Here is a 12,316-nt window from a genome sequence, read left to right as displayed (position 1 = left end):
AAACAAATTAGTTGTAGCTATGGAAAATAATTAAAAGAAAATATAAAATAAAACGAAAATACCCCATAACACTCTTGTGTGCGCATAGATGCAATGCAATAATTACCTATTATAAGACATGTAATGATTGCGATGTTCACAAAAGCACATTACGCAATGAGACAAAATCGAAAAAAAAAATAAATAAATAAATAATACTTGTAAGATAAAAAAACAAAAAAAAAAAAAACAAAAAAAAAGCTAATAATATTTCATGTGATTTTGGAAAGTGTTATATTTTTTATTTCTTGCCAATAATTTTATGTATAACATTGTTCTTGTTTATTTACAATGAATTACAATAAAATTTGACTTTTAAATTATGAAAGATACTTTTGTTAATTTTTATAAAATTTTAGATAATTTTTTTTTTGTGTATTAAATATAGATATATATTTATTTTGTAGATATATGTGATTTATTCAGAATCACTTGAATTTTTATTGCCAGGATTTCTTGAAATTCCTTCCTGGAGTTGTAAAACATGCTGAACAGGTTTTGGCTTACCATCTTCACCAACAGTACAAGGTTTTATCATTCCACCACTTGAAAAACAAAAAAAAAATTAAAATTAAATATATTATAAATATGTTAATGATAGAAAAATATTTTATTAAACTTACTTTGCAAGTTGATTAACAAGATTAACAAGTTTCATGGCTTCATATTCTTTTTGTTCTTCACTCATACCTTCCATTGGATTTTGTTTTGGTCTTTCATAGCATCCAGTTACTGGATTAATGTCATTACGAATTTTAGTATATTCATCTGTATCACTGTCACCAGATTCAGATGAATATTCTGTCTCTGGTTGTTTACCACCAAGTAAACCTTTATTAGCAAACATACCAGCTGCATTACCATAGCCAGTATATTTAACCATTCTTCCAACTAAAAAATAATAACATAATAACATTAATCTCATTAATTCATGTATAAATAATAATAATTATTACCATTTTCTTTACAAAGAACAAATAAAAATTCAGCAACAAGATCACGAATTTCTGTAAGTGGTGTTGTTAATAATTTACATAATTTTGCTCTCAATGTTGTACCATCTTCTGGTCTTTGCATGACATTTTTTAATGGTGGTAAAACTTGATTACGTGAAAATTTACGAATAATTCTTTGACTTTTTGATAATTTTAATAATGCAACAATAACAGGTGATATATTTTCAAGATAATTATTATCATTATCCAATCGTTTGTTTAAAAATAATAATATTTTATAAATAGCAGTCATGTCATTATTTTCATATATATTTTTGTTGTTACTTGTTGTTGTTGTATCTTGAAATATAGGTATTATTGGTGAAAAACAATTACTTGGAATAACTGTAAAAAGATTAATAATATGACTGTGTAATTCATCTTTTTTTAAATCTTCTTCAATTGTATCAATTAATAATAGTTTATATAAAATATTGACTAAATTTTCATATTTTAATTTTTCATTATCTGTTTTTTCATCACAATCAAGAAGTAGATTAAATAATGTTTTTAAAATTTCACAAATAACTTCAATTATTTTATCTTTTGATAATTCATCAATTGATATTTTTAATTCTTCACATAATTTATCCAATATATTCATCATAATAATATCACCATTATCATCTTTAATTGAATTTCTTGATTTTGAATTTAATGCTGTTACAAGAAATAATATTCTTATTTCAAATAATATTTTTGAATTATTATTTTTAATAAATGTTGGAATATCAGTATAATAACTTATTCTTTTCATCAAATTATCTAAACAATTTGTTTTTAATATTTGTATTTGAACACTTTGAGAATTAAATATTAAATTGCACAATAGTTTAAGAGCCTCAACTTCATCTGAAAATATAAATTAATTTTTATATTTATCGAAACAACCATAACAATAATAATTTTATTTATTTTTTAATTACCATCTTCATGAGATGTTAAATATTGACTTGAAGAATTTAAATTTGCTTTGTAAATTATCAAGCTTAATCTTTCATCTGTGATCAATTCATCAAGATCAGTTTTATCTCGACTGAAAATTATATTTTTTTAAATTATTTATAATAATGCTCCAATTAATTAAACATAATTTATGATTAATAAATATTATACCTGAGTATTCTCAGGACTTCCAGACAACTGCAATGTACCATGTTTTCTGTATGGTTTGCCAATCTTCTAAAAATAAGTCTCCATACTTGTTCACGTTCTTCAAATCCATTGAAATCATTGAACAAAACTGTATGAGTATGCTAAAATAAATTTTTTTATTATTATAGGTATTATATTTACAAATTTATACTTAGCTAAAATTAATTTTTTTAAATATAAACAATATACTTACTGTCCGGCAAAATGTATCTAAACATTCAATAACCTCTCCTAAATTTTCTGAACTTAATTTTTCAACAAAATTCTGCATTTTTTAACAAATAAAATTGTTACTTTAATGGTTTATCAATATAGAAGCTTGTTTTATTAATTTAATTTACAAAAATTTAATTTATTCACTTTGACTTTAGATACTTAAATTAACGTAGACAAACTTTTGGCATGTTATTCTATTTTTTTTTTGTTGTGTTTTTTATTTTTTTAGTGTAATGTACGTCACATGATTTTTTTTTCTATTGACATTTCACTGGGTGCTGGGTTGGTAAGTTATCGAGGGAGCACGTTGGGTTTTCGATTTCGATTTTTCTAGTGCTTGTAAAAAAGGATTGACTGGAAAATTTATTTTCACAGAAATAGTAAAATGCACTATATCATTAAATTTTTTATTAACTCTAATTTGTTATAAATAATTATTAAAATACCAAATAAAACAAATTGTAAATAAAATTTTTGGCATGTTTATTTAGAATTCTTAAAAATGTATTATAATTTTTCATAATTTTCAGCAACACAATTTATACTTAAAATAAATTATTTATGTATATTATATAAACGCAGTTTAGATAATTATTCTTTCTTTTTCTTTTCTTTTTTTACTTTTCTTTATTTAAATAATAAGCTTCATTTAAATATGCAGTTTTTTTTTACAGTTTTTTTTTGTAGAAAATAATAATAGGATAATTATATTGCCACTTGATTTGGATGATTGATGTGGTCATTATGAAAATTACGAATTAAATATACCACTATTATAATTGATCGTATTTTACATTATTAATTTATTTTAAAAATCTCAACACAATAATCGATTCAAGTTAAGTTTTATCATAATTATCAAGAGATATAACTTTTTATATTTTCAATTTTTATCTCACTTTCAAATACTTATGTTCAATTTAATCATTTGTAATTAAAAAAAAAAAAATGTTTTTCATTTTGAACTATTTCTTTTTATTATTCTATTTTTAATATTTATAATTATGTATAAATTTATTTTCTATAAATCAATTTTCATTCGATGAATTATCTCATACAAATATCGAACCAATTGTTTATGGCCAAAAAATAATCTTGAAAATTATTACAGAATCCACTTAAAAATTGATACAATTTAAAGAACAATAATTATCAATTGTTTATTGATTTATAATCATTTATAAATGATTATAAATAAATTTTAGAATACAAGAAAATAATAGTTTTATTTTTCTTTTTCTAATCTCAACAAAAAAATGTCAAATTTATTTCATAATCATTTTTATATTGTTAATTATAAATAAAACAAAAATCCAATAGCAACAAGCACACTAACATTCATCACTTTTAATAATTAATTTTAAATTTCTCAAACTTTTTAATTATTATTATTATTATTATTTTCTGTAACATCATGCGTTCGACAACGACTCATTAAATCTCTCGAGATTTTTCTATTATTTTTTCTTCTCTTATTTTCCATTAGTTAATGAAAAAAAAAATTGATTTTTATGTGCATTATATTAAAATGATGTAGAAAATAAAAACATCAAAATTAAATTGTGTGAATATATTTATATATATCAAAAGAAAAAAATTAAATTTAATGTTAAAGTGTGCAGATGAAGAAAGAAAAATTAATATAAAAAATCTATTTGTCAAACTCTTATTATATATATCGTGTGTCAAAAGAAAATTTGACATTATTCATGTGCTTCATCACAGAAACATTTTTTACAAATTATTAATTATGTTTAATTTTAACTATTATTATTTATTATCGTTATCAAATTAGTGGACGCATTAAAAAGTATATCTCAATAACAGTGATTATTTTTTAGCAGTAATTAACAAAGTTATTTTTAATTAAAAAAAACACAGAATTATCAGTATAATTATAAAATTAAATTAAACAATATTTACTCTACACATTAATTTTGTAATTTAATCATAGTATTTTATGTAAAAAAAAATTATTTTTCAATTTACAAAACAACTTTGTTCTATTTTTTTTTTAAATATAATTAATCAATATTTAATTTAATGTATTATGGTGTTTTGTTCTTTGTAAATTATAATTTTTCTCCCTCTTGTTCGTTGTTTTTTTTAAATAAAAATAACGGATTGTTTAAATTTGAAATTATTAATATAAAGTTAATTTCAATCTATGATAATTCTGTGTCAACATATTTTGTTAATAAAAAAAGCAAAAAAAAAATCTCGTTTCACGCAATTATTATAAACAATATTAAATTGCCATTATTATAACTATTATTATTATCCATTTTCTTCTATAAATCTCAGTCTCCTATCACTTTATTTTATAGGCATGAATATTTATCAGTCAACTATTAATTTTCTAATTGAATTTTGTTATTTATTTTATTTTTTCATCTCTCGCTGTCTGTCGATTTAATAACAACTTTGCAAGGAAGGCTTGTCGATTTTATTATTTTAATTTTATTTGTTAATTAATGTTATGTTGATTTAATGTATGATTTGTTAATGTGTATTTTTTTTTATTTCTGTACAAGATGAATTTTGTATAATTAAAAAATGATGGTCCAGCATCAGTGAATGTACCTTGTGCCGCAAGATTTTGTTTACTAATTAATTATGTCACACTAATATCAATTATCAATAATATTATTATTAATTTAATGAATAATTTAAAATGTATGGCTCCTGCGACACCTTAGTATGCTACACTGGCTACCATCGTGTCTGGCTAAATGTTACAATGATGTATCAGATGGTGGTGTACTTTCACGATGGCTAACATGACTCAATGAATGAGTCAATGCATCTGGTGTTAGCCATTCTTTTGGTAAACAACGTTGAAGAAATGGTACACATGAACTAAAATATGCAAGTCTATTTACCCATCCTGGTATTTCTTGTCCACACAATGTCTATTAATCAATAAATAAATTGTAAAATTTAATAATCAATATTTATTATTGTTATTTTTAATTTAATTTACCTGTGTCAATTGGCCACTAAAATGATTACAATTTTTATTCATCAAATGATAACGATCACCTCGAAAATCTTTGCCCATTTCAGCAACAATTCTTGCAACATCTTCTTCAGTGAAATCAGTGTAACCAATGTGAACAGATTGTCTATGAAAAAAACAAGTTAGCATTATTATCTTTGTATTAGAAATAGAAAAACAAACAAATAAATAAATAAACATAACTGTATTAATAATTTACCTAAATCTAAATTGTTCACCAAGTTCATCAGCATCTCTTGGTGATATTTCAAATATACCAGATATTGGCAATGAGTGTCCACCATATGCATACTCTAACAAAGCAAATAATTCGAATAAAGAAAAAAGTAAATAAAAGTTATATTGTACAATGTAAATATATACTAACCAACTCCATAAATTTCAACACCTGAATGATAAACACCAAGACCTACTGATGTCGTGTATTCATTTATCCAGTACTAGATAATAAAATAAATAATATTAGCAAAGTTATGGATATAATTTATAATAGATAATTTACCATATCATAAACATTGAGAATAATTGGTTCTCTAGCCATTTTTGGTAATAGCTCTTCACTGTCCTGGGGGTAACCCAAACAACTGGGGAAGGAAATATTACATCCAAGACCTGACGAAAACATCACAGTAAAAAATTTTCCTGCAGTGACCAAGCAGTACTATCTACCTTCCAAATCACCTAATAATAATCAAATTTTTTCTAATTACTCTACAGTATTTAATAGTTATTAAAATATAAATACAAAGTTGGTTTTTTTTTTTTATTTATATTTTTTTTTAATCAAGAAAATCATCGATTTTTATTAACTTTGTAAGGCATATTGATTTTTTTTTTTTTTTTGATACTAAACGTTATTAAAAAATTGAATAATTAATAATTCAACTCTAAGTACTTTTGAGTAATAAATATATACACTAATTACTTCAAAAAAAAAAAAATTTATTTATTGTTATTTTTTGCGTACCATGAAATAACAGCTGACAAATTTTATCCTCTTTTGTTTATCAACTTTTTCAAATAAAAATAATCAATTAAAATTTAAATAAAAAATTTAAAGAAAAATATAGTTTATAAAAATGATTAATTCTTCATTTATTTTGTTGTTTTAATTGAATTTTTTTTTAAAATTTTTGTTATCACACTAATAATGAAAAGAAAATAAAAGTTTATATTTTATTTTTGTATTTTTAGAGGTAGATAATTTAAGATTGTCAATTTAAAGCAATCAATAAAAAAAAAAAAATGTTTGTTATTGTTTAATTGTTAGTCAATGCACGTATTAAAATGATTCATTAAAAAAATTAAATGTCAATTCACTGATAAACAATTTGGAGTAAATGTTATTTTTACAAAAAAAAAAAAAATATGATCAACTAAATATTCACAGTATTAACACTATAAAAATTCCAATTGATTTATAAATAAATTACCCAGATTAACCCCAATTTTAATAACAATAAAATAACATTTAGACAAAAAAAAAAAATTATGTTTGTTGTGATGCTAGATGACAATGACGTCACTTGATGTCTTGATCATAAATATTTTATACACAAAAAATTAGTTAGGTTAAACGTTTAAATAATTATAATATTTACAAAATTATATTATCACAAAACAAACTGATAAAATAACAATGTCAACTAAACAAATTAAATTTAAAAAAATTCTCTTTGTCAATGACTCTTTGTTAGTAGATGATTTTCAACAAAAAAAAAAACAAAATTTATTTATGTTTATTAGCACTTTGTAAACACATTACCAGTTTTAATTAATTATTATTAATTATTTTTTAAAATATTTTAAATATTTTAATTGTTTTTATTATTATTATTTATGTTTTTAATAAATAGGATACTGGGAATCATTTGTAATATATAAAATGATAAAACACAAAGACAATATTATTGACATAAAAGAGCTAAAAAGACTGATATTAATTTGGGTGAATTTTCATGAAAACAAGCTCCGGAAAATCAGCTGGATCAGCTTTGGAAACTGTATGTTTTTTTTTTTTATTTTGGAGTATTACATCCCCTCTCTTGTGACAAGCTCACAATTTTTTAAAACTTCAAGTTCAACATTATTTTTCCTTTTTTTTTTATGATTATTTTTACAAAGTGACAAGTATATAATTAATAAGGAAAAAAAATAGTGAATAAATTTAAGTGACTAAAAGTCATTAAATCAATTTTTTTATTTTGTTGAAAGGGGTGATTTTTAGATTATCTATTTTTTTTTTTTTTAGTTGAAGATGTCTGGCATGACAACAGAACTTTCATGTCGCTAGGCGAGCTATTTATTTATTTATATTTTTCATTATTAAAAAATAATAATAAATATTAATTTTGATTGTTGTCTTGTTGATGTTTATGATCAAGTGATAAATAATTATATGAAATATAATAATGACGTGTAATTTTAAGATTAAGTGTTTTTAAAAATTTTTGATTAAATGTCAGATGATAAGATGATGATTAATTGATTGTCAACAATGTATCAACAATCCATCAATGTTTACAAATATTATAAGATATATTTATCAGCATTATTGGTGTTTTGTTAATGAAAAATATAAAACATATTTTAATAAGTGAGTAATAAGTGCAGATTGATTAAAAAATGTCGGGTGGTGAAAGAAAAAAACGTGATAAAAGACAAGGTTGGGAAGAAGCTGGAGCTGAATTTTATCAAGAAAGTTATCCAGCAGCTGCTATTGAAGCTGATTTACAACAAGCACTTCAACGAGATCCATCACATATTGCCACATTGCTTCCAAGTAAAAAATCACGTGTTGGTATGTACCAAAAATCTCATTAAAATATTCAAGTAGATATAACAAAATAAACATAAAAGATTATTTAAAATATTTAGCAACAACAAAACGTATTAAAAATGAGCCAAGAACAACACTCAGAAGACGAACAAGTACACGTTCAAGAGCAGCTACAAGTACTGTCAGAAGATTATCAACAAATATACCAGATCCAATAAATTGTTCAATGCTACCAGATTTATCAGAAAATTTATCAAACGAAGAATTAACATGGGAAGAAATAATGCAAATTAAATCAATGCCTGTTTGTATGGCACAAAAAATACAATTAAAACAACAATTACAGGTAATTTAAAGTTATAAAATTTCGATAAATAATATTTATAATAATTGTACTTTATTATTTAGAATGCAACAAAATTAAGACTTCAAGGTTTTGAACAATTAAAATGGCAAAGAAGAAAAGTTTGGCAACAATTACAAGAAAAAATTAAAGAAACATATTCAAAAATTGAATTATGGAATACTAGTTTTAAAAAAATTGGTGGTAATTTTGGTATGGGTATTGTTGCATATTTTTTATTTATAAAATGGCTTATGTTTTTAAATATAATAATATTTTTATTGATATTTTTAATAATTGTATTACCAACAATTTTATTAACAACAGAAATTGATAATTGTAATATATCAAATAATAATGAAACAATAATATCATGTTGTTCAGAAAAATATTGGAATAGAACAGCTGATGGAAATATAATAATTGATTTATTAAAAGGTAATGAATTGCTAGAAAAAACATTATTATTTTATGGTGTTTATCAAAATAAATTATATCATAGTATTGATGATTCATCAACAACATATGATTTACCACTTGCTTATATTATTTGTACAATATTATTTTTTTTAATAATACTATTGGCAATTGTAAGATCAGCTGCTAAAGGATTTAGAGAAAGAGTTATTGAGGGTGAGGGACAATTTTATCAGTATTGTAATTTAATATTTGGTGGTTGGGATTATTGTATTCATAATGAAGAAGCAAGTGATATTAAACACAAAGCAATATACAATGAAATTAAAGGTTTCCTCGAAGCTGAAAGACTCGATGAAGAACGACAAAATCGTACACGTGAAGAAAAAGTTAAATTATTTTTCATTCGTTTTATTATTAATTTATTTGTACTTGTTGTACTAATATTATGTGGTATATTTATTTATTTTATCATTGATATATCATTTAAACAAGTTAATAATAATAATAATTTACAAAGTAATGATAATTATTTATCAATTCAAAAAATTATACAAATTGGTTATGAATTTTTGCCATATATTTGTATTGTCGGTTTAAATGTTGCTGTACCATTTCTATTTAGAAATCTTGTTAATTTTGAACATTATAAACCTCTTAATGTCATACGTTTTACATTATTTAGAATTATATTTTTACGTTTAGCATCATTAATTGTATTGCTAACAAGTTTTTATAAAATAATTGTTGTTAAAATTGATGATGATAAATGTACAAATGCAAATAGACCATTATGCTGGGAAACATTTGTTGGTAAACAATTTTTAAAACTTTATATTACTGATTTATTAACACAATTTTTTTTAACATTTTTTATAAATTTTCCACGTTCATTAATAGCACGTCATACAAATAATAAAATAATAAAATTTATTGGTGAACAAAAATTTGATTTATCAAATCATGTACTTGATATAATATATTCACAAACAATATGTTGGCTTGGTACATTTTTTGTACCATTTTTACCATTAATTGCTGTTGTTGGATGTTTTTTTTTATTTTATATTAAAAAATTTGCATGTTTAATTAATAGTACACCATCAAATCAAGTATACAGAGCAAATCGTTCAACTTCATTATTTATGTTTGTATTACTTTTATCATTTTTATTAGCAATAATACCAGTTGGTTATTCAATTGCTGAAATAACACCATCGAAATCATGTGGACCATTTCGTAATTTAGATACTGTTTGGACATTAATCATTCAAACATTTACTAAATTTCCAAATTGGATACAAAATATATTATTTTTTATTGGTACTGCTGGTTTTGGTATACCAGCATTTATTGTATTATCATTATTATTATATTATTATTATGCTGTATCAATGGCTAATAAACATATGGTTGTTGTATTGAAAAATCAACTGGTACTTGAAGGACATGATAAGCAATTTTTATTAAATCGTTTGAGTGCATTCATAAAACAACAACAAGAACAAAGCAAATATCATCATGAACAATCTATTGAAATTGGAAATTTTAATTAATTATTATTCCAATTTAATTGACATTGTCTTTAATTTAATTTTATAATAATTACAATACCAAAGAGTGATAGATCCAATTTTTGGAAGTATTTATGTAATTTATAAAAAACAAAAAAACCAGAAAAAAAAAACATTTTGATGATGTAAATAATATTTATACTTGAAGGATTTAATGATTAATATTTAAATCATGATAAATCATGTCAATAATAATAGTAGAATAGAAATGTATATTATTTATTTAATTGATTGTGATTAAAAATAAAATGTAGATTGAATTTTATAATTAATTCATATGCAATTTATAATAATGATGATATTTGTCTTAAATAGATTTTATATAATCGACTGATTATTATTTATTATTTTTAGCATCACTAAAGATAAATGACATTTATTAAATCTATTTATACAATGATGATTATTGATAAAAATAAAATAAAAATAACCAACTAGTCTTAAATTTATAATGAAAAATAATAATGAATCTAAATTTATATTTTGAAACAAAATATGATAATAAATTTATACTGTATTTGATAATTTTTAATAACTTGATATTATTAATTAACGATAACAATTATAAATTGAATTTAAAAAAATTATTGTCTACCAAACTTGAAAAAAAAGAGATCCAATGTATTAAATTATAAAAATGTATTATTAATATTATAATCATGATTAGTAAATAATTGTAACCTTTATAATCATTTAATAAAAACTAAACACCATGTATTTTTTATTAATTTATTTTATTATTATTTAAAAAATAGTTTGATATTTTTTTAATAACCAAGTGTTGTTAGAAAAATATTAACAATTATTTAAGAAGGAAAGCTGGTTTATTTATTTATTAACATTTAATTATTAAAAATATAAAAACAATTCATTTTCAACTAGAGCCATTTACATCAGCATCATCATCAGTAGTAGAGTGAAGCTAAAAATATTAAAAATCAATTTAATTATTATAGGTGTTTATTATTGTAAAAATAAAAATAAATAAACTTACTGCTTCTGCAATATCAATCCAATTTAATGCACCAATAATTGCATCATTTTTCGATGGTAATTTATCATAATTCCAGTATGTAAAATTAGTAAAACCACCAGTTGAAACAAGCTCACGTTTAATCTTTGGATCTTCTGGTTTATTTTGTTCATAAAATGTAACTCCTTTGTAGCCTTCTGGAATTTTAATAATTGTTCCATTCAATGGATATCCACGAAATGAACCATCAAAATCTAAATAACAAAAATAAAATAAATAAATAAATAAACATCAACATAACCTTAAAAAAAAAAAAAAACAACTTACTTTTATCATCATTTTTACGAATATAAGGTGTAAAATATTTTGATACATTTGCAATTTCATCACCATGAATTTTACATGGTATTGAGTGTAATATTGTCTCCTCTTTAGCTTCAATATGTTGTTTATTTATTGTCAATCTAACTGCCATTGTAAATAAACCAAATCAAACACAACAAACTCAATGAAAAATAAAAAAAAACAACACACCATTTTCCCGCCAATTCTAGACAAAATGGCATTATCATCAACCAATAAAAAAATTGCGCATAAATTTTGAAAATAAAAATCTTTTTTTTTTATTCTTTTTTTAATACTCGGGGAGAGACATGCAACATGTTTGCAATAGATACACAATAAGCCAGGAAATATCATTGTCAATTATTGAAAAGTACAAGATACAATTGTATTATTAAACAATTAAAACTTGCTGATAAAAATATGCTATTGTTATTAATAAATGGAAAAAAAATTTTAAAATA

The 12,316-nt window shown here is 22.1% G+C and overlaps 4 protein-coding genes across 6 annotated transcripts; 1 reads left to right on the top strand and 3 right to left on the bottom strand.

Annotated features, from left to right (window-relative positions):
* Positions 1–2,640, bottom strand: LOC122860935 (synembryn). Its single transcript, XM_044165018.1, has 6 exons — positions 2,383–2,640; positions 2,151–2,290; positions 1,961–2,070; positions 996–1,886; positions 663–930; positions 1–584 (listed from the first exon to the last, which is right to left on the bottom strand). The coding sequence occupies exons 1-6, from the start codon at positions 2,458–2,460 to the stop codon at positions 458–460; spliced, it is 1,614 nt and encodes a 537-aa protein (XP_044020953.1). The 5' UTR covers positions 2,461–2,640; the 3' UTR covers positions 1–457.
* Positions 2,641–3,789: 1,149 nt separating this feature from the next.
* On the bottom strand, positions 3,790–7,361 carry LOC122860934 (deubiquitinase DESI2). 3 transcript variants are annotated; one of them, XM_044165017.1, is made up of 7 exons: positions 7,190–7,359; positions 6,392–6,435; positions 5,927–6,105; positions 5,792–5,864; positions 5,624–5,717; positions 5,389–5,530; positions 3,790–5,317 (listed from the first exon to the last, which is right to left on the bottom strand). In XM_044165017.1, the coding sequence occupies exons 3-7, from the start codon at positions 6,047–6,049 to the stop codon at positions 5,141–5,143; spliced, it is 609 nt and encodes a 202-aa protein (XP_044020952.1). In that variant the 5' UTR covers positions 6,050–6,105; positions 6,392–6,435; positions 7,190–7,359; the 3' UTR covers positions 3,790–5,140. The 3 variants fall into 3 exon arrangements, with proteins under 3 accessions (XP_044020952.1, XP_044020951.1, XP_044020950.1); XM_044165016.1 differs by lacking the exon at positions 7,190–7,359 and having other exon boundaries at positions 6,392–6,816; XM_044165015.1 differs by lacking the exon at positions 6,392–6,435 and having other exon boundaries at positions 4,901–5,317; positions 7,190–7,361.
* A 236-nt stretch (positions 7,362–7,597) lies between these two features.
* LOC122860933 (transmembrane channel-like protein 7) lies at positions 7,598–10,737 on the top strand. Its single transcript, XM_044165013.1, has 3 exons — positions 7,598–8,224; positions 8,302–8,549; positions 8,612–10,737. The coding sequence occupies exons 1-3, from the start codon at positions 8,050–8,052 to the stop codon at positions 10,517–10,519; spliced, it is 2,331 nt and encodes a 776-aa protein (XP_044020948.1). The 5' UTR covers positions 7,598–8,049; the 3' UTR covers positions 10,520–10,737.
* A 674-nt stretch (positions 10,738–11,411) lies between these two features.
* On the bottom strand, positions 11,412–12,161 carry LOC122847845 (ribonuclease H2 subunit C). Its single transcript, XM_044145702.1, has 3 exons — positions 11,838–12,161; positions 11,532–11,764; positions 11,412–11,459 (listed from the first exon to the last, which is right to left on the bottom strand). Exons 1-3 carry the CDS (start codon positions 11,983–11,985, stop codon positions 11,412–11,414), a joined length of 429 nt encoding a protein of 142 aa, XP_044001637.1. The 5' UTR covers positions 11,986–12,161.
* Positions 12,162–12,316: the final 155 nt, after the last annotated feature.

Source organism: Aphidius gifuensis, linkage group LG1 (assembly GCF_014905175.1).
Source record: "Aphidius gifuensis isolate YNYX2018 linkage group LG1, ASM1490517v1, whole genome shotgun sequence".
Taxonomy (NCBI): domain Eukaryota; kingdom Metazoa; phylum Arthropoda; class Insecta; order Hymenoptera; family Braconidae; genus Aphidius; species Aphidius gifuensis.
The sequence above is the reverse complement of the archived record's forward strand: the minus strand, read 5'-3'. Positions and strand labels throughout refer to the sequence as shown.

What these genes read in the sequence shown, in the direction of transcription:
- LOC122860935 (XM_044165018.1), bottom strand. Translation starts at nt 2,460, where the DNA reads ATGCAGAATTTTGTTGAAAAATTAAGTTCAGAAAATTTAGGAGAGGTT. An exon ending in TTTAACATCTCATGAAGATG is followed by an intron (nt 1,887 to 1,960) that starts GTAATTAAAAAA and finishes TTATATTTTCAG; the next exon opens with ATGAAGTTGAGGCTCTTAAA. An exon ending in TGTTCTTTGTAAAGAAAATG is followed by an intron (nt 931 to 995) that starts GTAATAATTATT and finishes ATTATTTTTTAG; the next exon opens with TTGGAAGAATGGTTAAATAT.
- LOC122860933 (XM_044165013.1), top strand. Translation starts at nt 8,050, where the DNA reads ATGTCGGGTGGTGAAAGAAAAAAACGTGATAAAAGACAAGGTTGGGAA. An exon ending in AAGTAAAAAATCACGTGTTG is followed by an intron (nt 8,225 to 8,301) that starts GTATGTACCAAA and finishes TAAAATATTTAG; the next exon opens with CAACAACAAAACGTATTAAA. An exon ending in AATTAAAACAACAATTACAG is followed by an intron (nt 8,550 to 8,611) that starts GTAATTTAAAGT and finishes TTTATTATTTAG; the next exon opens with AATGCAACAAAATTAAGACT.
- LOC122847845 (XM_044145702.1), bottom strand. Translation starts at nt 11,985, where the DNA reads ATGGCAGTTAGATTGACAATAAATAAACAACATATTGAAGCTAAAGAG. An exon ending in TCGTAAAAATGATGATAAAA is followed by an intron (nt 11,765 to 11,837) that starts GTAAGTTGTTTT and finishes TTTGTTATTTAG; the next exon opens with ATTTTGATGGTTCATTTCGT. An exon ending in GGATTGATATTGCAGAAGCA is followed by an intron (nt 11,460 to 11,531) that starts GTAAGTTTATTT and finishes TAATATTTTTAG; the next exon opens with CTTCACTCTACTACTGATGA.
- LOC122860934 (XM_044165015.1), bottom strand. Translation starts at nt 6,049, where the DNA reads ATGTTTTCGTCAGGTCTTGGATGTAATATTTCCTTCCCCAGTTGTTTG. An exon ending in TTCTCAATGTTTATGATATG is followed by an intron (nt 5,865 to 5,926) that starts GTAAATTATCTA and finishes TTTATTATCTAG; the next exon opens with TACTGGATAAATGAATACAC. An exon ending in TGTTGAAATTTATGGAGTTG is followed by an intron (nt 5,718 to 5,791) that starts GTTAGTATATAT and finishes TTGCTTTGTTAG; the next exon opens with AGTATGCATATGGTGGACAC.